The sequence below is a fragment of the Equus quagga genome, chromosome 3, assembly GCF_021613505.1.
Source record: "Equus quagga isolate Etosha38 chromosome 3, UCLA_HA_Equagga_1.0, whole genome shotgun sequence".
Taxonomy (NCBI): Eukaryota; Metazoa; Chordata; class Mammalia; order Perissodactyla; family Equidae; genus Equus; species Equus quagga.
This window is the reverse complement of record NC_060269.1, coordinates 7,903,894-7,930,238: the sequence shown is the minus strand read 5'-3', so window position 1 is coordinate 7,930,238 and position 26,345 is coordinate 7,903,894. Positions and strand designations below refer to the sequence as shown.

General features: G+C 41.6%; 1 protein-coding gene across 1 annotated transcript in view; it reads right to left on the bottom strand.

Moving 5' to 3' along the window:
* The window catches only part of ANK2 (ankyrin 2), a 223,803-nt gene that overhangs the window by 2,638 nt on the left and 194,820 nt on the right, over nucleotides 1-26,345 (bottom strand). Inside the window, exons 38-48 of the mRNA XM_046656002.1 lie at nucleotides 18,539-24,796; nucleotides 16,925-16,999; nucleotides 14,626-14,757; nucleotides 13,508-13,651; nucleotides 10,244-10,529; nucleotides 8,255-8,543; nucleotides 5,840-5,932; nucleotides 5,254-5,337; nucleotides 4,978-5,142; nucleotides 3,760-3,942; nucleotides 2,278-2,369 (exon numbers count right to left, since the gene is read on the bottom strand). Of these exons, the coding sequence (XP_046511958.1) occupies nucleotides 2,278-2,369; nucleotides 3,760-3,942; nucleotides 4,978-5,142; nucleotides 5,254-5,337; nucleotides 5,840-5,932; nucleotides 8,255-8,543; nucleotides 10,244-10,529; nucleotides 13,508-13,651; nucleotides 14,626-14,757; nucleotides 16,925-16,999; nucleotides 18,539-24,796 (7,801 nt within the window). The remainder of the gene's footprint in view (nucleotides 1-2,277; nucleotides 2,370-3,759; nucleotides 3,943-4,977; nucleotides 5,143-5,253; nucleotides 5,338-5,839; nucleotides 5,933-8,254; nucleotides 8,544-10,243; nucleotides 10,530-13,507; nucleotides 13,652-14,625; nucleotides 14,758-16,924; nucleotides 17,000-18,538; nucleotides 24,797-26,345) is intronic.

The window sequence follows — 26,345 nt, the reverse complement described above, 5'->3', positions numbered from 1 at the left end:
AAATAGTGATTCCATGCATACTTTCTGACAAGCTAAAGAAAAAGTTGTTAATTTAATTTGTGTAAAACACTTTAGCTGCCAGCTTAATCCTTAGAGTCACATTCCGACTTAAACCTCCCAGGCTGGTGCTTACTTGAGAAAAGGGGGCTGTGATGTAACATTATATTTTGCGCTATTATTTTCCTGTATCCCTACCTGCAAATCGTTATACTGTAATTTTCATTCTCATTTCTTCTGTCTACTCTTAAATACAATTCTTCATTCCACAAATACACGGTGAACATGTTTTATGTGCCAGGTACTATTAATATAACAAATAAGGAAACTCAATCTCAGAGAACTGAAGCAATGCTCCAAATAAAAAATAGCACAGTTAGTATCCGTGTGGCCAGAGCCAGAAGCCATCACCCCTCTGCCGAGCATCTTCACTTAGAACCCCCGGAGGGATAAGCAGTTTTCGTGGCTTTATGCAGCCTTTCCTTCTGGATTCCTAGTGTTCAGGAGTGGGAGGTTCTGCTCATGGCTGCCCTTTTCATCAGGATACCTTCCAACACCTCCATGCATTTGTTAAGGTCATCCTGACTTTTAAAAAATGACTTACTCCAGCCAGAATACTTTCAGCTCACTTTTGGACATCTCTGCTTCCTTCATCCTTCTCCTCTCATGTTCTCTTACTTCCCTCTGCCCTTTGATACCACATGAGTTATTTTCTATCTGAAAGCAAACTTAACTTTGTTTCTCTTGATAGCAAGGTCAACTTTGGTTCCAAGGGTTGAAATCAGATTATATTCAGCATCCATATATCGTTTTTTCCCTCAAAAAGAGATATATCTGACTGTTTCTGCCAAGAGCTAGCAGAAGCCTTTATGGCATTGGCGTCGGGGGATCAGCTTCTATCGTAGGACGATAGTCCCTGGATGTTGTGCAGGTATATGTAGATGAAGGTGTTTATGAATATGTGTATGTATATGACTCAGGAAATGGAATGAATTTACTCAGATGTGTATCGGGGAGCAGTGGGTGTGATAAAATGTCTCCAGGAACGTATAAGACAAAGTGTTGCACATCGCAGACAGAGTTTATAACTAAGTAGCTGTGGAACTTAACTGAGTTGTCTGCATCCCCGGCTTCAAATTCACCAGCTGTAAATGAGAACTTTGGATTCATTGATCTCTAAATCTATTCTAATTCGAAGATCTCATGACGCTAGGGTGTGCACGGTTTATGTGGTTCCATTGGAATAACTGGTAAAAGACTTAAAAGCTCAGAGTATAAAAAGTACTGTATCCTTCATTCGTGTAGCCTGTTTACAGTTCTGTGAGCAATTACACTCTTTTTAAATTCCTAGCTGCTGCTGTTTTTCACATGTGATTGGAGGGTGGAATTGCGACAGAACCTTTAATTTTACCGTTGTAATTATTATGTTCTACAGGCTAAAAATAGCTTTGTAGAGTACTATAAATGACAATCTTTCTCTTCTTTTCAATGAAATGGAAGCACAATAGTAACTTGAATTTCCATTGTGTCTTTTCACTGAGAAGCTGAGAACATTTGATGAATACTTACAGTGCTGCTGGAGGACCAGGGAGGAGCAAGAGTCAACCAAGGTCACAGCGCTGGAGTTTATGCATCAATGGGTGATGGAGACGGGGCAGAGCAGAGAGCCTGCCAGTGAGGCCCCTCATAGGCACAAAATAAGCTGGTCACTGCTTTCATGACACTTTCTTAACTTCTCAAAGCACCTAGTTTCAGCATCACTAGATTTATTCAGTTCATGGGTATCAAACTCATGCTCATGTTATTTGCTACTCAAATGCAGAATCAAGAAGCATCTTATTTAAAAAAGCAAAAACAAAAAAACAAGCATGTACTATTCAAAGTAATAATTTATTAAGACTGAGCTGAAGGCAGCTGGTCACAAGATTAATCTGCAAGCAGTTACTTAGATTCCTCTCCCTGTGCTCCCCAAACCCAACAACACATGGAAGACCCCAGCTGGCCGGTCTCAAGAAATGAGGACTTGCTGAAACCCAGGGAGTGACTGTGTCAACAGGCCTCTCCGCATCATCACACCTTATACGACCTTGAAAGCATCCAGAGGACACTACAGGCGTGACACACCGACAGACCTAGCCCTTGACAAAAGTCTTAGAAAACAGGGAGAGTGGCAGTTCCCAAGGGGTTTTAGGGCATACGTAGCGGCTCTATTTTCCTTAAAAATCAGAAAAAGCTTTCAGGTGTGTTAGTTGGCAAAGCATCACTCCATGCTAACCAAACCTTTTAATTACGGATCCATCCTCTTTCAGGATTTCTCTCTCTACTAAACTGGGGGAGTGGACTTTCATGTGGCTACCTGTGTAACTCAAAGCCTGAAGTAAGAAAAAAGAAAGCAAGACAAGACCCATCTTAAACCATAGACTTTAAAATAATCGATTACCTTGCTTAATTGATAGTCGGTATAAAAAGATATACTTGAAAGGATAAACAAAAACAATTCTTAGGAGCAGATCTGAGAAGTGAGTTTTAATCACATGTCTCCCATTTGTGGGGGGATCTGTTCTGTGACTCCACAGACGCTGCTGAGTAACACCCACACTGGTTGACTTATGATTTCCTCCTCGCCTCACCCCCTCCCTTTCCACAGGGGAGACCCCAACGACAGATATAATGAGCAGAGGCAGGAACAAGCAGCAAACACATAAGGCCCAAGTGTATAACCCAGATAATTCATCTTTTGATCGTCCAAGGTCACCAGTTGTCAAAATGTGAAGAACTAGAAGTATTTAAATAAGGCATGCTTTTAATATCCCAACGCACTCACGTATAATCTCAATGCATATTGTGGGTATAGAAGAGGACACACAGGTAACATTTAACTTCAAAATGTTTTATAGCAAAAAATGTTTTGTAGATGTTTGCACATGCCTGTGATTCTTTAGTTGAAACCTTGGGGGCCAAATGTGTTTCAGAATTCATATTTTTTTCCTTTCGAATTTTAGAATGGTAATATGATGCATATACTGTATGCTCTAATACCCCAGGAGCAGGGACAGCATCCTGTAATCAAACTCATTGCTATATCAACAGCAAAACATACGAATATTCACTCTAGGTGGGACAGAAAGACTCCATGGCATAGCTCCATGTCAGTTCACATTAAGCTTTATTGCCAAATCAGCTTGCTACTAACTTGTAACATTAGTTTAGGTTTTCAGAATTTTTGGATTTTTTAATCATCATAATAGTTTGTGGACCTGCCACTGTGGACCCATCTCCTAATTATTGGAAATCAGAACTTAAATAATTATAAATGCTTGTTTTATTTATGACTATAAAATATATCTGAATTTTCTTTAATGCCTACCATTGGAAACATTTGAGAATATTAGCTAGCAAAGGTAATTTGCAACCTCCTTCTTTCTTTCCCTTATTACTTGGGAGTGCGAGTCGCTTCTGGGACTTTTAAGCAAGATGTACAATCCTGCCCCAAACTGGATGCTCTGATTTGGATTCAGCTGAAGTGAGTCCTGATCATTGGATTTTTAACAGCTCTTGAGCTGACACTGATGAATACCATAGGCTGAGGCAATGGAACCTCACTGCACGAGTTATTCAAACAGGAACCCTCCTCTCCTGAAGGATTCTGCACCCTCCATGGATACATATACGGAATGACACAATGATAAACCATTTTCTTTTCAAGCACAGAGCAAACAGAATATACACACACACAGAAGGACAAAGGGAGGGGTTCTATACCTCTTCAAAGTCATCTTTGGCTGAAGGAAGATCAGTGGCTAAACTAGAGTCCCCCAGATGCTTCTCCATCCTCTCTCCATGTACCATGGTTGTCTTAACAACTTTGCTGACTCTACGGCCTTCCACTGGTTCAGCCTCAAATTGTGAGGAACTGGACAAAATGCTGGGTTCAGACAAAGTCACCTAGTGAATGAAGGACACACAACACACAGTTTCTGACTGCCAGAACGTAACAATGATGAATTTGTGTACGTAAAAAAACAAAGCAAAACAAAAACATCTACCATGTTATATACTGGCCTTCCAGGAAACCAGCCATTTTGGAAGAGAGAAGCAGTTAGAAAAAAAAACAACCCTATAATCAACTGGTAATGTCTACATAATGACTCTATCTAGACAGCACCCAATCAATCACTTAATTAGTCACTTAAACAAAAATTAGTCAGGAAGTTTCATGAATAAGGAACTGACTGCTCAGAGCCAGGCAGACATAACAACCTATGGATGAACTCTCTTTTCCCATGTTTAAATGGTTTGCTTTGGCATTGTGAAGATAAAATTAACCCCCAAAGGAGGAACTCTCAAAGACATGAGAAACGGAACAAGTAGATTTCCAGAGGACCTCATGTGGAACATAATAAAATTTTGAGGATGTGAATGAATGCAAAATGTTGAGAATGTCACAAACTATACATCAAAGAGAGTAAACGTGTTCCTCAAAGAGGGAAGTAAAAGAGAAAGAAAGAAAACCAGAAACCAAGGAGTTTCTGGATCCTGATTTTAGGGACTCTGAAATGGAGAAGTCTAAATAGCAGATACTCATCTAAAGGTCCCTACACAAGCTGCTGTGCTGACCAGGCACAAACACCACAGTGCATTTGCACAGCATCTTGTCCTAATGTCCTGCTTGCCCCCAAATAGGATTCTAGTCTTCTAAAATTTCACTTTTGGATTTCTGCTGTGGTCAACTATGAATTAAATGGAAAACACAAATAAAAAGGACCAAACAAGCACAATGAGTATAATGGTTACAAATCTCCTCGATGGCTATTTTTAAATTCCACAAAATCATGGGGGAAAAAAATAAATGTGTAACTAAAAGCAGACTGCCATAAAGGGGGAGAAGGGAGGCCAATATGAATAAACATCTGCCCATCTCTTTTGAGCTCTATTTTACACTTCTCCATAAAACCAGGTGGGAGAATCAGAGGACCTCACCTCCGACAGTGCGGTGTCACTCTTCAGTACAACGCGCTTGATGACTTTGGAATAGCCATCCCCCTCCTCAACGTCCACGGGGTCCTGTGGCAATCCCTGCACTGTAATCTCTTCCTTCTCTGTGCCGTCCGAGGATACATACCGCTTAATGATTTTCCTCGTAACCTGAAAGATAGTTTATTCCCGCATCCTGTTTGTGAGTGACCATACCAGGGAACTGATACATTTCAAACAGCAGGTTGCAAATCAACCATGTGAGAACACATCAGACAATACCTTCTTTACCACCGTGTGTCCGTGCTCATCAATGTATTCTTCTTCTGTGACTGATTCCGGGGGTATGTCAGGCATGTCATCTCCCTAAAGAGTTAAGAGAAAAGGGTCACTTCAGTGTTTGATACCAATTCTGAGGAACGTCTCCCCAGTGCTTATCACGTGAGCGATGTTAGAATGTTAAAGGAACTGTTGAGAAGCACAGCAGAGATGCCAAATCCTGTCAGGTAGTAAGTTTAAAAGAAAAAAAACCAACTGGTGGGTAATAACATGCTTAGGAGAATTGGACCAAAGGCAGGTAAAACTCCAAACAAACAAACAAACAAAAATGGACAAGCGCGAGGTGAGGCGGGAGGAACTGAAGAAGCTAAGTCTTGCTCTTGGTGCTCGCTCTCTTGGAGGCAGGCTGCAGATCTCACACCACTGCGTTTCCTTACAAACACAACTTAGGAGAGTGGAGGGGTCTGCTGTTGATGGCCATGCACGACCTCAGGAGCATGCCGCGCCCTCATTGCTCCGGGTCTATCACTCCCTAAGGGTTACGGGCACAGACCCGTCCCGGACGTGCAAGTCATTTAACAGCTGGTACCTGAATGATCACTCGCCGGCGGACAACCCTGGTGGTTACCGTCGCCTCGTCATCTGAGCTGGCCTCCAGCTCACCTAATTCCTCTGTTAGCTCCTGGTGGAAGCACAGAAGCACTGTTTCGTTTAACGTGCTAAGGACTGTCTTCACTACTGGTCTCTGCTCTAGCTCACGCTGGTTTCTGAAAGTTTTATGCATGCAGGCTTTGGAGGAAAAACCGGCAGGGGAAACAAGTGCGTGCTAGTCTCATACTTCAGTGGGGATAGAGCTTTTTGTTCAATGAATGAAAAAAAACATTCTGGAATTCTGAGAGCTGTCTCGCCCCCATTACTTCTTGGACTTAAACTCCTGATGAATAACTGAATGTCAACACAGAACCCAAGCAGCATGAGAAATGCCTGTGAGCCACTGCCTCCGGGCTTAGACTTGGAATGGTTAGCCCAAAGGAGGAGAAACGTCTTAGGCTTGTGGCAGAACTATCTGCAGGGACTCAAAAAATTCCCTGTCGCTATTATCCAGCCAGTAGTGCATCCCCCTGGCACCAGGGAAGGCAGGCTCTGAATAGGATGAGACTCATTTTGCAGAGAAGCTGAGATGCAGAGGCCAGTCTGATTTCATGGGTCTGGCCCAAAGCCAGAGATGGAGCTAAGAGCATAATTTTAGATTAGAACATATGTCTGAGAGCCATATATTGAATCACTCTTTCCTAACGGAATGTTATTTTTAGAAAAAGACAACTAAATTTTCTCGACGTATTTTAAAATACTGGTTATATTTCTGTATTCTTTTCTGCTAAAGGAAAACACATAAATTCTAAACAAAATTACACTTTAAATACACTCAGGAGTCTGCTGTCTAGAAATATGATCAGCAAGAAAAGTGATTGAAATTGGATCCTCAAGTCAGGGTCATGAGAAGTTAAGGGTCAAAATAGAAAGATTTAAAGAGAGAGAATTGCATATTCATCAGGAATAAGTGGAACAGACCCGGATAAAGACCGTGGAAAACAGAATGACTTATCAAAATTTACTTACATGCAGAGAACAGATTAAACATGTGAATTATCCAGATAATTGTTTCAAGTCTATACTTCAATTAGCCTATGGATTCTTAGGTTAAATTTGGTAACTTTTAAGTCCAGACAGCATCTATAAAACATTTTTACTAGAATTCATTTAAAGCCAAGAATTTGAGAGATGAGTAATTCTGTGCAAAGACAAACTTGGAACACAACTCCATTCATGGGATGAATTCATTATTTCAGATAACCGCCAAAATCACGAACAGTTCTTATCTGCCTGGTCCTCTCCTAACTGTAGCTATGATTTTAGAGAAATCCTGCTAGCAGATGTCACACTCACAGTGAACAAAAATAAATGTGGGTCTTAAGCCCAAAGATACGTTGTATCACTTTTTTCCCCAAAGTTTTAATTCATTTATATGACTCATTCTTTCCTACTAAGATGTATATTGATACTTTAAAAACTTTTTGACATACAAAATGTTTTTAAATTCTAGAAGGAAAATATATATCTAATTTAACTTATATTAAAAGTTTAGTTCAAAAAGATTCTTAAGCTTTTTTATGAGAATCATCTAGGGAGTCATGGAAAATGCAGATTCTTGTCCCCCTCCCATCCCTGGGATTCATTCTGATTCAGGAGTTCTCAAGAGGGATCACACCGCCCCCCAGTTAATGTGCAGAAATATGAACCATTGAGACCAAATTTTGAGAATCAATGGTTTAAATGCATTTCTTAAGATGGTCTCCACCTCTCTTCACAATGTCAAAACTCACTTAATGACAAAGGAAACCCTGTGAAGCAACGTCACGCTGCTCTCAGGTTCCTGACATTTACAACCAGCAAGAAGTTTAGGTACAATGTCCCTTGTCTGAAATAAATATCAGGGGTTCTAATTTGGAAATAATCCTTCCTCTAATGAGAAAAATTTGTTTTGGGAGATAAACACAACCCAACAGCCACAGTCTTTGTGCTTATCACCTGACAGCACAGACATCGACCTAACAAGAGTGCGGGTTCCAGCACTTTCCCACGGTTACCTGAGGCTCTGTTAATGCCTCTCACTAGTCTTCATGCCTAAGGTTACTAATTTTGAAAAGCTACATCAGGTATATTGTTTCACCTCAGGGTTCATTTTTCTTAGCAACAGAGTTTTCAATTATAAAATTAGGGATTATGGTCAAGTAGCTAGAATTGGAACTGTGTTTCAATTTTTCCTCGAGTCATTGGTTCCCGGGTTTCAAAAGGGATTGGGGGCTTCATGTGGCCCAGGTTAATTAATTTGGCAAAGCTTTTTGTTTTTCAGGGAAAAATAAGCCATCAGAGAAATGGAAACTAGGAGAAGCCTTGTAGTTTTGCTACACATGGGCAAGAAAATGGAGAAGGCAAGTCTTACCTTCTGAAAAGCTGCATCTTCCTCGAGTCTTTCAAAGGCCTGTGGCTGGTCGTCAGCAGACTCCACTATCACGAGGCTAGTTTTCCGAGGACTCTCCTCCCTCTGTGCTAGGGGCTCTTCGGGTTCCTGTACGATGGGAGAGTCACCCTGCTCACTCGGCGTCGGGGTCTGGAGGTATGGCCTCTCCTCCTCAGGAGGGGTAGTAATTTCCTCAGGCGTCTTGCTGGGAGAGCCAGATGCTGCCGTAGCCTTTTGAGTCTCTGACACTTCTGTCCCTGGGGTTGTCACACTGAAATGGAAAAACCAAATTATATCACGAGAACCTATGCATTTCTCTTCCTACTGAATGAAGCTAGGGAATTAGAAGAGAAGATGGAACTCATCTTCATAGGCTGTGAGAGTCAAACAGATTTTGTAAATTTGGCCAAGAAATCAAAGTTGAATAAAAATTATATGTAAGATATAGTATAGAGTTACAGCTCATGGATCTAGCATTGACTGGGAAAGATGTATTCTACAGGCAAAAATTATCCTAAAATGTATTACCATGTCCTAATCTCTACAAAGCACATACATCATAATTTCATCTCTTCTTTGATAACTCAAAGTAATACTGAAGATTTGAGGAGGTTTACATAACAAAGATCTGTAGATAATTAAGGCTTTTGAAGCGAGAATCAAAATGTGGCAAAATTTAGGAAAAGCAGTATATACACCCTATTTTAATATAGTAACCATATTGTAGTCAGAGGGAGTTTCTTATTTTATCTCCTGAAAACTGTATTACTTGATAGAAAGACCTGTTGACATCGAAAGTTGTTCTACTGATAGAGTTTGGAGTTATTCCAATGCAATCTTTATAATCTCAATTTCTAAATAAGAAAATTCTCTGCCTTCTGCTCCTTTTTTTTTTCTATTTATTGCAATTCTCTGTCACTCCACAGCCATGAAACGCCCAGAGTGCCTCTCTGATGTTCCCTCTTTGCTTCCCATCCTTGCCTTTGTCCTTCTCTCTTTTCCTTACTTCTTCTTTACGTTCTCACTTAAAATCTAAAGGTAGATGGGGAGAGGGTGGTGGCTCCGTAGAAGAAAAGATCATTTTATTACCCATTTCACCCTCATCTCAAGTTCCAGGGAGCCCAGCACAAACCTCACTTTCACGACAAAGGCCACGCTGTGACACAATCTCCTGACACACTGCTCTCAGATTTCACATCTGCTTTTCTCATGATTGGTTTTCTTTTTCTAGACAAGTGCCATTTAAACAACTCTCTGTCTCCTTTTCTTCCCTAAAGCCCAGAACTTGAGTTCTAAGCTGCCTGTGCTCTGCAGCTTGCCTTAGCCACAAGTTCTCTAGAAGGCTTCTCTTTATTCCCGCTCCAATCCCATCCCACCTCCTCTTAATGGTCTTTCATTCTGTGCGAATAATTTGTGTTGCATTTCTATTTTACTGTTAGCCACCTCCTAGCTTTGCTGAAATATGCGAGGGCTGAATCACCTCCAGCATCGCTGTTCATACTGTGAACCAATCATAGAACAGGGGGCACGTATCAGAAGCAGAGAAGCGAAGTGTAGCAATCTTACAGGCAATAACCATGTGGTCTACATGAAATTTTATAGTTTAAACAAAGCTTTCGAAGGCTTATCCTTGACCCCCAACCCTGTGAGATGAATAAGGTGTATATTATTATCATAATTCATAGATGCAGAAACAAAGACTCCAAAGGGCTTTGGGACTCGCCCAAGGTCACAGAACTGGGAGCCGGTTCAAGCAGACCTGTGGCACACATCACCATCACAATCATGTCTCTCAAATATTTTGCTTTTTTCCGTAGCTCTGGCATTTGTTATTGGTGGGGTCATTCGAAAACTATCTGAGAATGATTTGTATGTGCCTGTACTTGTATACACTTGTATATGCCTGGCACCCTTGCCATATTGGCTTGTTTCTTTGGAATCACATTTGACAGGCTTTCTTTCGAAACTCACAAGTACTCCTGCTGATGGTCAGGAGGTGACTTTTCAGGCAGGTCTTGCATTTTCCCTGAGAAATCCTGTTGAACTTCCTCCTTGTGAGTCTGGGGAAGCAGCTCTGTTGTTGAGCTGTCCCCATCAGTTTTGGGGATGTAATCCTGAAAAGTGGAATAACCAACAGAAATGTCTTCCTCTGAGACGATGGGAGGCTGATCACAGGGCTCGCCTTCTTTGGAAGCAGCTTGCTCTTCTTTCTGCTTCTGCTGTGCCAGGCACAGCTCCTCCTGAAGCACTGAGAACCCTACAGTGGAGAGCAGTTTAAATTAAGTATTTACCTGAAGCTCACCTATATTAAATGGGTATTTATTAAGTAACTACTACATGCCACATCCTGTGATAGGTCCATGGTTACAAAGCTAAACAACACACTGTGTCTGCCTTCAAGATGCTGATCATGTAGGGGATGAGCTTAGGCAAGGAACAGTCTGTTAAATTGCAGAGTGGCTGCGCCACAGGGTCAGTCAATGAATGTGGGGGCACCCGAGTCAGGGTTAAAGAATTAGGAGAGGAAGTGCAGAGGGCATGGCATCTTAAGGAGACTTAATGATAAACAGGCATCAACTGCAATAGCTGAGGCACAGAATCTAAGTGGTAAGAAGAGTCAGAGTTAATGACGATAATAATGATAGCTAATACATTCTGAATATTCACTATGTGTCAGGCACTGTTCTAGGCGCTTGGCAAGTAGTAACTTGTATTAAACAACACTCTGAGGTTAGCACTCTTCTTACAGGGGGTCTCTTACACCAGGCTAAGGCGTTTCATTATATCCAGGGCAATAATGCATCATCGAAAGATTTTTAGCAGAGGTGAGACTGACATTCATCTATTTATTTATTCACTCAACAGACACATATTGATTATCAAGTACGTAGCAGGTGCTGTTTAGATGGTAGATGTATAGCAGTGAACAAGATAGAAAACGCTTCTGTCCTCAGTGAACTTGCGTTTCTGCAGATACGTATACAGTTGTGATAAATTTTAGGAGAAAAGGAAACCAGGGTAAGAGTTTAGAGCAAATAGGACTAGCATCTTAGATAGACTGGTCAGGAGGGGCTCCCTGGAGGAGGTGATGCTTGAGCAGAGCCCTGAATAAAGTGAAAGAAAAAGGTGCCTGATGATCTGAGGGAAGAACGCTCCAGAGTGGAGGCAACAGAAAGGACCAGGGCCCAGGAGCCCGAAAATGCATAGGGTGCCCAGGGCAGAGCAAGGAGGCCAGGTGTCCGGGGCTGATGAAAGACGGAGGGAGATGGGCGATGGGGCAAGCTCTGAGGCTCTCGTGAACAGTAACACACACCATCATTTAAATCTATGAAAAGTAAGAAGCTACAGCAAGAGATTGAGGAAGACTAGCCAGTTATACAGGAAAAAACAAAACAAAACAAGAAGCGAGGGTGCTGTGGAAAGTGAGCGAAGAAAATGTTTTAGGAAGGGATGAATTTTTCGTGTCAAATGCTCCTAAGGGGTACAGTAAGATGAAGACAGTTACCCACTGGATTTGGCAATGAGGAAACGACTGGCGAATTTTACAAGACTGTTTCCTTCCAGTGGTGATGACAAAAGCCTGACTGGTGTGGATTCTAGAGACAGTTCTAGAGAGAATGGGAAGAGAGGAAGTAGATACGGGAAATTAAGACTATTCTTCTGGGGGCCAGCCCTGTGGCGCAGCAGTTAAGTGCACACGTTCTGCTTCAGCGGCCCGGGGTTCACTGGTTTGGATCCCGGGTGCGCACATTGCACTGCTTGGCACGCCACGCTGTGGTAGGCATCCCACATAGAAAGCAGAGGAAGACGGGCATGGATGTTAGCTCAGGGCCACTCTTCCTCAGCAAAAAGAGGAGGATTGGCAACAGTTAGCTCAGGGCTAATCTTCCTCAAAAAAAAAAAAAAGACTATTCTTCTGAAGAGATTTCCTATAAAACGGAGGAGATACAGAGCAATCATACAGGTTGATTGTATGATTGGGTAAAGGAGCTATTTGCTTTGTTTAGTTTTTAAAGACAGGGTCCATTAAAGCAGGTTTTAATGCTGTTGAGCATGGTCCGGTTGTAGAAAGCCAGCGTGGATAACTGCAGGGTTGGATAATTAGTTGGATAAAAGGGGTCAAGATCTAGCACAAAAAAAGGAATGATGGTTTTAGCAAAGCAAGGAAATTTCAGATAGGAGGGAAGGTAGAGTGTAAATACTGAGATGCACTTAGGTTGGTAGATTTTGTGCTGAAAGAATATGGACATTTGCTTATGGATTATTCCTATTTTTTCTAAGAGATATGAAGTGTGGTTATCAGCTTGGAATAAATAAGGAGAAGAGAAATGTTGGAGGCTTGAAAGAAGAAGGGAAAGTGTAAAATAGAGATCAGAGAGATAGAAGGGGAAAGAAAGAGTGAGTGAGCGTGCAAATGCATGGGTTAAAGAAACTTTAATACTCAAAAGGATTGATAGGACCAATGACTGGAGGACCCAGTTGGTTTGAAGAATTGATGGCATAAAAGCCAAAGAGGAAGTATAATGCTGCAAGTTAGGACCTGGAAGTAGTACAATCATTGATGATGATATAGTCTTGGTCACGAGCGTAGAAATGGGTGGAGTAAATGACACAAGTATCAGAAGTGCCATCAAGGAACTGAGGAAAGGGCATCAGATGGATCATCCATGTCAATGGTTGTTACGAACTGAATGTGTCCCCTTAAAATCTAATCCCAATGTGATGGTATTTGGAGGTGGTGCCTTTGGGATGTAACTAGGTCATGAGGGTAATTAGGTCAAGCCCTCATGAATAGGATTAGTGCCCTTATAGGAAGAGGGCAGAGAGCTAGCTCGCTCTCCTTCTTCCATGTGAGGACACAGCAAGATGGCTGTCTGCATCCCAGAAGAGGGCCCTCAACCAGAACCTGACCATGCTGTCACCCTGATCTCGAACTTTTAGTCTCTACAACTGTGAGAAATAAATTTCTGTTGCTTAAGCCACCCAGTTTATGGTATTTTGTTATAGCAGCTCAAGCTGACTAAGACAATGGTGAAATAACAAAGAAGGAGCAGAATAGGGGTGCCTATAAAATGGGCAGGGAAGTCTCAGGGTAGCGAGGAGAAAAGTGTGTGATCACCAAAGGCCAGAGTCCACCCTCTAAAAAAGGAAGACAGGAGGTCCAGTTGCCTGAATTAACCATACATATAACACATACCACACACACAACACACACACACACACACACAGTTTTACCTTCACTATGATCCAGTGTAATGGTCTGTTCAATTTCTGCATAGCTGTGACTCATGTGCTCCTGGAGAGGCTCTGTGCTGGTCTCCAGGAGATGAACAATATCCATTCGGTTGATCTTGGTGAGGCATTCAATGAGACTGGTATCTGGGATATTAGAGAAAAAGCATTTTACATCTGAGGGATACTCTTTTCAAAATCTCTTTCATTTAGTTGCCTTGCTAAAATTTTGATATTTGTACAGGGAACGACCGAAGCCCAATTAAGGGTCTTTGTAACAACAGCAAACAGATAAAGAAGAGGTATGCACAAAAAGGGTGACAGCATGGGCACAGCCCTAATAGCAGAGTTGTCAGATAATGTATAAGACACCCTGTCAAATTTGAATTTCAGATTAAAAAAACCTTTTTTGGCATAAATATCCCAAATATTGCATGGGATATACTTATACTAAAAAATTATTTGTTGACTACCGGAAATTTTGTTTTAGCTGGGTGCCTTCTACTTTTATTTGCTAAATGTGGCGAGCCTACCTAGAAGAATGGTCAGAGAAGGAAAGATAACTGCAGACTGGATGTAAATAAACGGGGTCTCTAGGTAGATCTTCAGAGAGACACTAAAGGGAGTGGCAAATTCAGACCAGCTGAGGGATGAGAAGCAGTTATGGTCTACATCACTTCCCATTTATTAGATGTGGTCAGAATAGCATATATAAATCATTCTATAGAATAATCTACTTGACATTTTTTCCCCACTTAAGTTATTTGGGAGTAAGGGAAGTAGGAACTGAAGGTAATGCACTACCAATAAAACAATGACCAATAAAGTAATTGGGCCCACTGTCAGTATTTAGAAAATTTTAGGACTTTAATAACATTCCTGTTAGCAGCCAGTGCTGGTATCACTTTCCACTTAATGCTGCTCATGGGAATATAGAGTAAGACTCTTAGGCACCATGCATATTTTAGAAATATCATAGCTTGTTTTCATTTGCTTACAGTAGTACTTCAGATTGATGGCATTTTCTCTTTTGTTATTTTACTGAATTTGCAAGAAAGGGTTTGCGGAACAAGACTCATTTCCCCTCTAGCCTAACGCCTTTTACACACAGCCCCACCCACCTGTAGCATGTTTCCCATCCCTCTCCAGCCAGTACTTCAGTAGCGCATGACTCTGGTCTTGGAGGGAGTTAGGGTTCTCAATTCGAATTTGATGAATTTGCTCCTCAGTGAAATCCAGTTCTCTTGCTAATTCTAGAAGAGAAAATACTGCTCTGTAAACACAATGACTTCAACGTTTCAGTCTCCACATCGGCCTCGTGATTTTGTAAATGAAGTGTTCTTTGTATTGCTGAGTTATAGGGCTCCTTTTTCCTCTAACATATTAAAAGTAACTCTTATATGCCTTTGTTGTTCTAGCACTAATTTCAGATTTTTCCTTAAAATTGGGTATGGAATTGATCACTGTTATAGTGGAAATAATAGTACATTTGAGGTAATGATGATAAAATATGAATAATTAGGCCCATTTAATTCAAAAATGCAGGAGAGACTATTAACTCTGGCTTATACTCTTAACCAAGATAATGGAAAATAAATGACTGAAAACAGGAAAAACAGACCATTTCTCACTTTTAATCATCATTAGGTGACAGTTTAAGTACTATAAATCCTGTTTCCAGGTACTTGGATAAATATTGGTTGTGGATATAGTCTGGTGGTTGGATAAACTCCTTTCTTTGATTTGACATCATATGAATAAAAGGTCTGGGAAGCATTAATTGGCCTAGGTAAAAAGCCACAAAATTTTTCTTTAAAGTCTACCATTAACATTTTATATGGATAGTTATACACTGTGGTGTGCATGAGCATGCGTGTGTGAATGTAAATAAGATGCCCTCTTTGGAAGGCAAATTTGCCAATATCTTTCAAAACTAAAAATATGCATACCCTTTACCGAGCAATTCTCCTTTGAGGAATATACCCAATAGATATACTCACAAAAATACACCAGTACACAAGGATATTTATTGTCATTAACAGGAAACAACCTAAATATCCATCAATAAAGGTCATTGATAAAATTATGGTACCTCCGTACAGTAGAATAACAGCCATTTAAAAGAATGAGATACGTATGTCTATGCTGATGGAATATTTACGAGGAATATTAAGTAAAATTTTGCTTATTTTTAAATTATAGGCATAGATGTGGGCACTGCATATTTTTTTCTGAATACTTGAGAACATGTTAGCAGCTACCTTTGAGGTAGGGGGCTAGAAGACCAGAGGAAGGTGTGAGACTTATTTACTTTCCATTCTACAGCATTCTGTATGGTTGTATGGTTTGAGTTTTCACCAAGTATACAGATATCACATTTAATACATTTGTACACATAAAATATATTTACAAAACAAAATAAATAATTCTGAACATTATCAATTTATTAAGTCAACTAGGGATATTTTGATGCTCTTCATTCCCCCCAAATCCCTCAACTAAATAAATCTGATCAATATCTACAAATTACTTTAAAATGTTTAAAAGTGAGAAAATAGTTGTTCTTCTGGCTACCATTCATTTTCTGCATTATCAATTATCTTATTTAAGGGTACTATGAACTCCTATTCATCACCAAATCTTTGAGAAACTGAAAGGAGAAGAATATTAACTTTATACTATTTCTTTCAATAAAGTAGTCACAAGTGATATAAAAGGAAGTCAGACCAAAAAAAAAAAAAAAAAAAAAAAACAAAAAAGAAACAAAAAAACAAAATCACCATAATATGTTAAGTCAAAGCTAAGATTTTGAAAGAGTAGCTTTTAAAGCCTACAAATTATTATTTATAAAGAAACCATACTCATTTTAGAATTCACTTTCCCTTAATAAATTAACATATATTATAATTTCTGTACTTAAATATTCCCATTTCTCATAAAATTAGTGAAACATCTCATTCACATGTATTTCAACATTCATCCAAAACAAATTTTAGTACTGAGCCTGATGAAGATATCTGATATATGGTATCTAAAATAAGGAGCCCTGGTTAAATCTCAAATTAAATTTTACGACAATTACATCTAACGATGGTTTTGAAACACAGTAATCTCCCCAAAGTTTGGAAATCCACAGGTCTCAAAGGAAGGTGGTGAGGGTTGGTATATTCTCAAAATCTCCCAATCTAAAGTTCTATTATTCTAAATCCCACAGACAATAAAACACCTGCCCTGGTTCACACAGTGAGTTAATGCAGAGCCTGGATTTTCTAGTTTGTAGTTTATTTTTCTTTTCACTATTCCACGTGGTCTTCCTCAAGGAAAGAAAAAAAGGCATCTTTTCATTGTTAATGACACTTGGCTGACGCAATTACATCATTTAAGCAAGTTTTGTTGGAAAAAAGGGTCACTTCATTTTACCTGTCCAGCTGAAGCCAAGGTGATCAGCAATATAAGCCAGCCTTTCCTCAGTCCGTTCCTGCTCATCCTGTTGATCTATAGAAGGTCAAAAACAGAATGGCCAAAGGTTGTCTATGACAGGAGAGGAACCACAGTACCGACCATCCAAAGAAAGGAAGTCACTTGTCCAAATATAGGATGATAGCACTAATGAGCTATTACATTTTAAATCATATTAAATTGTGAGTTTGCCTGATTTTTGGAATGGAATGGGGGAATAAATCTAATTATGAATCATGAAAACCATCTGCTTCCATACCTCTTCAATTAAGACTCATCACTGGACATTTTTATATAAGTTGCAGATCTCGAGTAATGGTAGGACTTTCCTGTTTAAATCATCTGAGAGAATACTGCCCAACAGAAGACAATCATCTTGTTCATTAAACACCAGAAAAATCATCACAAATGAGATGCAAAAGTGGAGTAACTGATTAGGACCTCTACTGTGGCAGTAGAGATCACTTTCAGGTCATGTCTGCAAGAAATCACATCTGAGATGACCATCTTATGGGTTGATCAGACCATACTGGGTTTTTTCAGTGTGGCCAGAAATAACATTTTCCTTGGTCCTGGTGACCTTGGAAGAAAGGACAAAAGTCTATGTATTTGTCTGATGTATTAGTATCTATATACGTCTTTTGGGCAAACTTTCTGTCTGCTTACTACTGAGTAGGCTCATAGATTAGTCCCACAAACTATAATTTTCCCATTCATTTTTAAGCCCCATTAATTGATGGGTAGCATTTTAGATCATGGTATTTTTTATAACCCAAATATAAGATTAACAGTCTTTATTGTAGAGATATTGGAAGACCAGAGGCTACCTCTCAAAGCCATCTATGGTTTGCTTTTTTTTTTTTTTTAACTCAGCGAGTCATCATCCCCTCACAGTCAACTTAAATCATGCAAAGTTTGAGTTTTTGTTGTCTGCCGCATCTAATTGGAGTACATTCTCCAACCATCTACCACTGAAATGAAAAGCATATTTTTACCTTATATTTGTTTGCTTAAAGTGTTTACCAATGTTATCTGAAATCCAGTCTTTCTGAATCAAAAACAGATCCACAACAATTGAAATTTCATGATATGAGAAATCTTCTTGGGCAAATGGCTTCCTAGCAATTACAAAATTGTTAAGTACAAATTATTGTAAAGTACTCAAAGGTAAGAATAAAAAGCAATGAATCTTCATAATATGAAGCAAAACCCAATATATTTGTGTGCAAAAGCAAAAGGGCACAATTCGAGGCTAAGCCTGGGACTTCAGAACAACAAAACTCAAAGCTTGCATGGCCTGACGTGCAGTGGCTGGAGAAAGGCAACTTCACCATTGCCCGTTTATCGTGTTTATGTTTTCCATAAGCATTCTCATTACTCAATCTTGAGATTGTTTTCATAGACAAGAGTATACAGAGAAAGCACAAAACACAAAGGGCTTACACAAACACAGTAATCACTACAGAAAGCTTAAAGAAAATGAGACACAAATCACCAAATAAAACAGACATACAAAAAAACTCTATCAAATTTATGACATGCGTAGCACAGGGAATCCCAGTGGCTGGCAAATACCTTCAGCATGGTCATGGCCATTTTCATCAGGGATGCGTTCAATCAGAGTCTCAATGGACTCATCCCAAATGGGCCTTGTGTCAAAGATGTCCTCAGGAATTGAGTGCTCGGTCTCAACAGGTGGCAGATTTTCAATGACTGAAACTTCCAGGGCACTACTACTCTCATCATCTGAAACTAGTTCCTGCTCCCTTTCTGACTGTGTAAGTCTATCCACTAGCTTGGAAGCCTCATCGCTAATCTCCTCAAAGAACTCGATGGAGTTCCTATAAAGGTCAAGGAAGTGCTCCTTACTGTCTTTTGTGGGGCTCGTGTCCTCCCTGCAGGAAGATGTGGTGCTTTTGCTCTTAACTGGCAATCGGGACGCAAATATCTTTGTTCTTGTGGCCCCTTCTTCGGATTCTAACTCAAGCTCCTCTGCCTTCTCTCCGCTCTCTGTTTCTGTCTCAGTGTAACTTCTAGTTTTTACTGGACTTTTGGCCTTGGAGTCCAAAGGATCAGCATCAGATTCAGATTTGCTTCTATCATCTCGTGCTCTGCTTGTCACGTCCTGACCCTGAGGAGCCACTGTTTTCTGGAGAGATGAGTCTAGAACCAAAAGCTGCTGCTCTACTCTTTGGACAGGTGCTTTCACGGGGATTTTAGACTTTGGTTTTGTTTCATCCTCTTTACTTTCCTCATCCAGGCTGGGTGGAACATCTTCAGAAAGGGAATTCTCATCCTCCGCAGATGGAGGTGCTGGGGTTGAAGTGGGGATAGTCCTTATAGGAATTTTGGATTTGCTTTCAGTAGAAGGCACACTCTCCATGGGTGCAGTAGGGATTTCAATTACTGATTTCTGTTCCTCTGGGGAAGAATCAGGAGAATCATCTTCCCGATCTGAATACACAGACCTAGTGACTGTGGAAAAATCTAAGTGAACTTGCACAGCGGGCTCAGGGGAATCAGGGCAAGATGTCTGCTTCACACTGGACTTAGGAGGTGTGTCACTCACTTGTGTGGTGGGGAGGTCCTCAGGCTCTGCAGAAGTAGCATCTTCTGTTGATGTTTCAGCAGAGGCTGAAATTTCCATTTGGGAGTTAAGTTGAGCATCGGAAGAAGGTATTTCTTCTACTTCCTCACTCAGGTCGTCAGGAAGTAAGTCTGCTTCATCATCCACTGGTTCTTTTGATTGTGAAAGTGCTAGTGACTCAGCTGATGTCTCAAGCTGTGGAGGCTCAGCCCCAGTACGCACTCCTTTCATGTCTTCAGAGAGAGTTTCTTCGCTGGATTCTTGCCCAATTTGGAAAAAATGAAAACTTTCATCAGCATACGACCTTTTGGTCATATCAATAGCACCACTTCGGGTCATCTCAAACAATTTTCCCTCCTGAAAGAGAAATGGATTTTGCTCACTGGTTGGAGTCCCCTCTTCAGTTGGGGTCCTAGCAGGAGTGGTGTTAGGGGTGGTACCCTGTGACTGTCTGTCTACCATCAACCCAAATATCTTTTGCTCTTCCTCTTTCACTCGGGCCTCAAAGGCTTCATCATCCTCACGGATTTCACTCCAGGAATCAGAATCCACATCAGTTTTTGTGATGATGACCTTGCTTATTTTTTCACCAACAACTGCTGAAGTATTTGGTATAGTAGACTCTACAGATGAGGGAGCTCCATCTGACTGCATTTCCCACAAGGTACTTTCTTGTTTGGATTCTAGTTCCATGTTTTGGTCTTCAAAGTTAGATTCTTTGCTTGAAACAGTTCTACTAGAGGAGCTTTCCACTGCTACCTCTTCAACAGAGGACGTGACTGTAACAGAACACACTTCAGAAGAGTGAAAACTTGTGTGTCTTGCATCTGTTTGGGTTTTGCTTTCCTCGCTAGAGAAAAAAGATTGGGAAGGAACATTTTCATAAGGGCTTATGGTTTGAGGATCAGAGATTTCATCAGTCTCAGCTGGGTCAGACACTGGTACATCCACAGACAATCTATCTGTTTGAGGGGTAATTGATGAGTCTTCAGTGGAATAGTCCTTTGGTAAGCTCTCAAAAGCTTGGTCAGTTTTTGTGGCCTCAACTTTTGTAGGAGAAGAGGGAGAAACTACGTCTTCATCTAATTCTTTTCTTTCAGATGCTAGACAACGAGGCAAAGAGGATGGAGAAGAAGAGCTTTCACTGGGGCCTTCTACTTGTGGAGATTCCAATCCAGAAACATCAAGCTCTCCTTCTGTGTCTTTTTCATCAGCGTCTTGGAGAGGTAATGCTTCCTTATGGATAACTAGCTGCTCGCTGATATCATGAGCAGGGGAACTGTGGAGACCTGAAGAGATAGGAGTGGCTGGGCTGCTAGGACTCCCAGCCTCACAACCATGGTCATCATAGATTTTTGGTTGATCATCATCTCTCTTTAGATCATCATAAGACATATCTGGGCCCTCAGTAGAAACAGTATGACTGTCTTCAGGTAAATGGGATTCACAATCTTTTTCTTCTTCTGATTTACCTGATTCTTCCTGAGTATCTTCACTCATCTTGAAAGTGTATTGTTTGGAAACAATAGGTTGGAACTGTACTTCTTCAGGACTAGAATTGGAGTCTATGCTGGATGGAAGTGGGGAAGGAGGTTGCACTCGAATAACTGGCTCTGGTAAGAGGCCTGAGTCAGCACCTTTCTTCAGCTGTGTCAACTCAGGTTCACTTTCTGAGGAGGAAGAAGCCTTTCTGCTCTCTGATGTTACCACCACAGGGACCTCGCTTTCCTCCTCCGCACTCTCCATGTGTTTCGGTTCATCCACATCTGCTGAAGAGTCAGCATCCGGTTCAGAGGAGGAAGATGATTCTTCTTGCTTGGGCTCTTTTCTGTAGTCCCTTTTCTGCTTTGCTTCTTGTTCAAGTTCATCAAACGTTTTGATTTTGGTTACCATTTTGAACATTTCCTCTTCAGGTGTGAACCTCTTTTTCTCCCCATTTTCCAGGTCATCCTCCTCTGCACATTCATGAATCACAGCTGGTTTTGGTGTGCTTGCATCTGTGGCTTTGGGCGTGACCTCATAGCTAATTTCTTCAGAGCTCGGGGTGTCAGGAGAAAGGGGGCTCTTCCCTGAGCTCTCCATGAGCGACGTCTGCTCAAGACTGTCATCCTCAGCACTGCCATCCGGATCTCGGAGCAGCCGGGACCGCATAGAGGCCACTTCTGTAAAGAGTTCCGTTTTGGCTACGGCTGCAGGAAGAGGAAAGTGACTTGAGAGAATTCCAGCCTTCATCTTTGGTTCCACAGGGCTGCTTTCGAGAGAGTCACGGCAAGGGGACTCTTTCAGAGGACTCGGCTCCAGAGAGTCAGGGGTTTTGTGTGAGGAGTTATCCTCCAGCACAGGGCTGGCTTCCAGGGAGTCTTTGTGGCTTACTGCAAACGATTCATCAGCGCCAGGGCTGAAGACCTCACTATCGCGGCTAGGGAGTGCAAGTTCTAATCCTTGGGGACTTCTAACGACTCCCTGGGGCTTTGGTTCAGTCCCTGTGCCTGTCTTTACAGAAACATCAGGCAGCGGCGAGGCCTTTGTCTCATCTGAGGGCTTGGTGGTTGTGGATCCCTGAGCTTCAGTATCAGTTTGGGTCTTGAGGGCTGAACTAACGTATGTAGGCTGACCCTCATCACAGGAGGCTTCCTCAGCCAGTCCTTTGGGTGTTTCTTTTGCTAATGATACACTATTACTGTCAAGGTAATCACCTTCCTGTTTGGAGGATGTGTCTTTGGAAGGGTCTAGGGTGGCCTCCTTCAGCAGGCACTCAGCTGAGGGCTCTGTACCCTCAGTGACGGCAGCACCTTGCTCTTCAGAACCATCAGGCACGTCTTTGGTTGAGGGATGTTCTTTTTCTAAATGAATTTCTCTTGGTGTTTCTAACTTGGTAGTTTCATTTTCTTCCCTAACTGGCTCTTCACTTTTCTTTGGTGAGAAAGAAAGGCTTTCTGGGCTTGTCTCAGGGGTCTCTGCTAGGCCCTCATGCTTATAGCTTTCCTCCGAACTAATCTGAGGGGTCCCTTCCATCAGGCTGCCGCACGGAGAGCCTGCCACCCCCTCGTGCTTTAGGCTCTCAGAACTGCCGTCTAAAGCACCGCTCGGTAAAGAGAGAGCTGGAAGAAACTCATCTTTCACGTAATCTAGTGGAAACGTTGTGTTGAAAGGACTCGTGAGGACCTGGTCTAAGTGAAGTTGTGCCTTTTCCGGCTCTTCACTCAGGCGGAATTGTTGGTATTTCTCATTGTCTTCCAGTTCTTGCTTAATGACATCAGAGAAGTCAGTGGAGGCTTTCCTGTCTGGGCTGATCTGGAGATCCATGTCTCCCTGTTCCTCAGCCGGCTTTTCTTTGGGGACTTCGTTCTCTCTATGGCTTTCTTCTTCCGGTGCTGACTGAACAGGTTCCGGCGTTTTGTGGCTGACACCTTTCTCCTTTTCTCCAACTGTCTCTTCTTTCTTAAACCCTAAGGAGGAAGCACGGACCCCTCTTTTGGATTCTGAAGCTCCTGTTACCAGGATTTTCTGGCCTCGTTTGATGGTCTGACTCTCTGTTCTCTGTGTTTCTCTCTGGGTTAACATCTGCCCCTTTTCTTTTTCTACCCGAACCTTGCCTTTTTCCTGTGGCTGCTTTTGCTTTGCTGATTTGTGCTCAAAGAGTCCAGCCTTATGTTTAGATGGGTCCTGACCTGACTGGAAAGCTTTCATCAACTCCCTCACAGACATGGTCTCCTCGATTCTTTCTGTTTTTGAGGTGGGGGAGACAGGTGGTTGCTTTTCTGTTTTCCCAGAAGGCGACACAGGCAAGTGCTTCTCAGTCTTCCCCAAGGCTGACACAGGTGGATGCCTTTCTATTCTTCCAGCCGGCGATACAGGCGAGCGTTTCTCCGTTCTCCCAGGTGATACTGGCGAGTGTTTCTCCGGTCTCCCAGAGGGCGATATGGGTGGGCGCTTGTCTATTTTACCTGAAGGCGAAACAGGTGGGTGTCTTTCTGTTTTTGTGGAAGATGACACAGGGGAGTGTCTTTCAGTTTTTGTCGAGGGTGATACAGGTGAGTGTTTCTCAGTTTTACTTGACGATGACACAGGTGAGTGCCTTTCAGTTTTTGCAGACGGTGACACAGGTGAGTGTTTCTCTGTTTTACTGGATGGTGATACCGGAGGATGCCTTTCAGTTTTTGCAGAGGAGGAGAGAGAAGAGTGTCTTTCGGTTTTCGAGGCGGGTGACGCTGGTGTGTGCTTTTCTGCCTTCAGAGAGGGTGACACAGCTGGATGTGTCCTGTGCACTATCTTTTTTGGCACATCCTCCTTGCCTTTGACTCTGATGGGCAACTTGCTTCGACCCTTCTGTTCATCTTCCACTCGTTTCTGAAGGGCCTTTACTTTGTCCTTTATGGAACCAATGGGAGTTTCTTCTATCAAAGGTGAAGTGGCCTTTACAGCGGGAACAGGCTCAGGGGCCAGACCCGGGTCTTCATCTAATGACTCTTCTGAACTACCTTTTTTAAGTTCGGTTTTTTCTGTACTAGCTTGTAAACTTTCCTCCTTTTGTTTCTGTTTTTCTTTTAATTTCCTTCTCACTGGCTTCTTTATTCCCAAGCTTGGTTTCTGCTGTTTCTGGGGAATCTGTGTCTCATCTGGGTGGGCATCTTTCCCTTCGTTTTCAGAGCTCCTGCCAACAGCTGGAGCCTGCGATGTCTCCCCTGCCATCTCCTGAGCTGGCTGCAGTTGCTCTCCATGAGGAGACACATAGGAATTGAGATCCTCAGTCAGGTAGTTCACTAGCCCAGTTGAGTCTTTCTCTACTTCCTCTTTGGTCTCTTTATCTATTCTAACTTCTACACATGGATATTCGGTGATTTCTAAAGGTGCTTTCTGCCTGGCCTCCTCTATTTCCTCATCGCTAACGATAACCCATTCCTCTTCCTCTAATTCTCTCTCCGACCGAGCCCTCGGCGCACTGGCTTCATCTCTTGTGCAGGTTCCACTCCTCAGGATTTCATTCACTTTCTCTAAGTCCTCTTTAACTCTCTCAACGATTTCAAAGGGCTCTCCCGGCTCTTCCTCGGCAGCCTTCACCAGCTCCTTCACTTTGATAGAACCCGCCCTTTCAGATACATCTGTAGTCAAGATGGCGGTCATTTTGATCAAATCTTGTTTCATCTCGGAAACTTCAGAGAGCAAGTCCGGACTGGCTAGGACAGGAACTTCATTAACCAGGTGACTTTTCAGGACAGATGTTTCTGTAGATTCTGTCTCATCATCTTTGATGTGAATGAAAAACATTGAAAGTAAAATGGAAATCAAAAAAGATATTGGCAAATGTAATCAGGACTGAAACGACACAGTGTCTTTTCCTGTCGTGGTGGGAGGGACAACAAAATGGGCTGGGAATGGCGGATCCACAAGGTCTCAGGATACAAAAGCAAAGCAAGGCTAACGGAAAGAAAAACTGAAAAGAAAAAATGAGCAGGAAATAACTTGCTTAATTTTCTCACTTGTAGCACATCCACACATACAACAAAGCTATAAAAAATAACCAAGACACACACACACACAAAACCATCACAAATCAAAACAGAACGAACGCAGTGAAATTACACAGAGGTATCTCAAGATTGTTCAGATGTTACAGATCAATGTTGAAAAAAATAAACATGGGGAAAAAAAGGAAAAAAGCATTAGAAATTGCAGAAAGTTGATTTCCTCTAGGAGAAAGCCAGTAGGAGCAAATTCAGAACACCTTCTAATGATGTATGTATATGTTTTTAATCATAGAAAAATCTGGATTTCGGTACGCTCAGTTCTGCCAATATATACAATGACAATATAAAAAATATATCTGAATCAGCTGCAAACCGGCATTTCATCTAAGGGAAACTCACACCTAACAATGAAACAAACGGTCTTGTGCTGAGAGGCATGCCCTTTCCTTGGAGCAACCTCCTTGTTTAGACACATAATGGACAGACCAAGGAGGGAAATAAAGGAAAGGAAAGGAAAACAACAAAAACAACAACTGTGATGAAACTACGTGAGTCCAAAGTTAAAATCTGATGCATGGCAACCCAAATCAGAGACAGTCACACGGGACACACGCACAGTTTATGTAAGCCAAGTTATTTCCATGCAAAGCAAAGGTGGAGTAAAACCGGTGGGAGAGGCGGCCTTGCTGAAAAGCACGGGCAGGGGGATGGGAATAAATTAGAACGAGTATGTAAAACCTTACTGTGGTGAAGCATATTTATTTCCCTACATAAGATGCTGAATGCAGTACAGCCTGGGCCTAGGTAGCGGGGGCCTGCGCCCATGAAAAGCGAAAAGGAAAACTCAGTCAAATGCTTTCAGGATTTACTCGTGAAAAGACTGTAGGAGAGTCCCTTCAACAGAGCCAGCCCTTCTTTAGAGATTATTTTATACCTCGATGAAGATTCTTTAATGATTGTCTTTAAACCAAAAGAAAACCAAACACGAGTCTATATTTGAAGTTTTTAAAATATTCACAGCACCCAGGAGTCATTCAGGAGAATCCATGGCACTACAGGAACATAGTAACTTTTTTCTTTTTGTTTTAAATGATTGAGCCAGGTGGATATATTAAATTTTGATTTCTACTAGCTCCTATCCAAGGAAGAAAAGAAAGGGCCATGTAAATAAACACAGGAGTCCTGAAGGAGAAAGTGGGATAATAAAATAAAATCTCTTAAAAAAGAAAAAGGAATTAATGAAGGCAATGATAACTTCAGTATTTTAAATAAACAAAAGTGCCTTCTCTTGAGAGAATCAGTATTTGTTGAAGAGACATACTCTGTG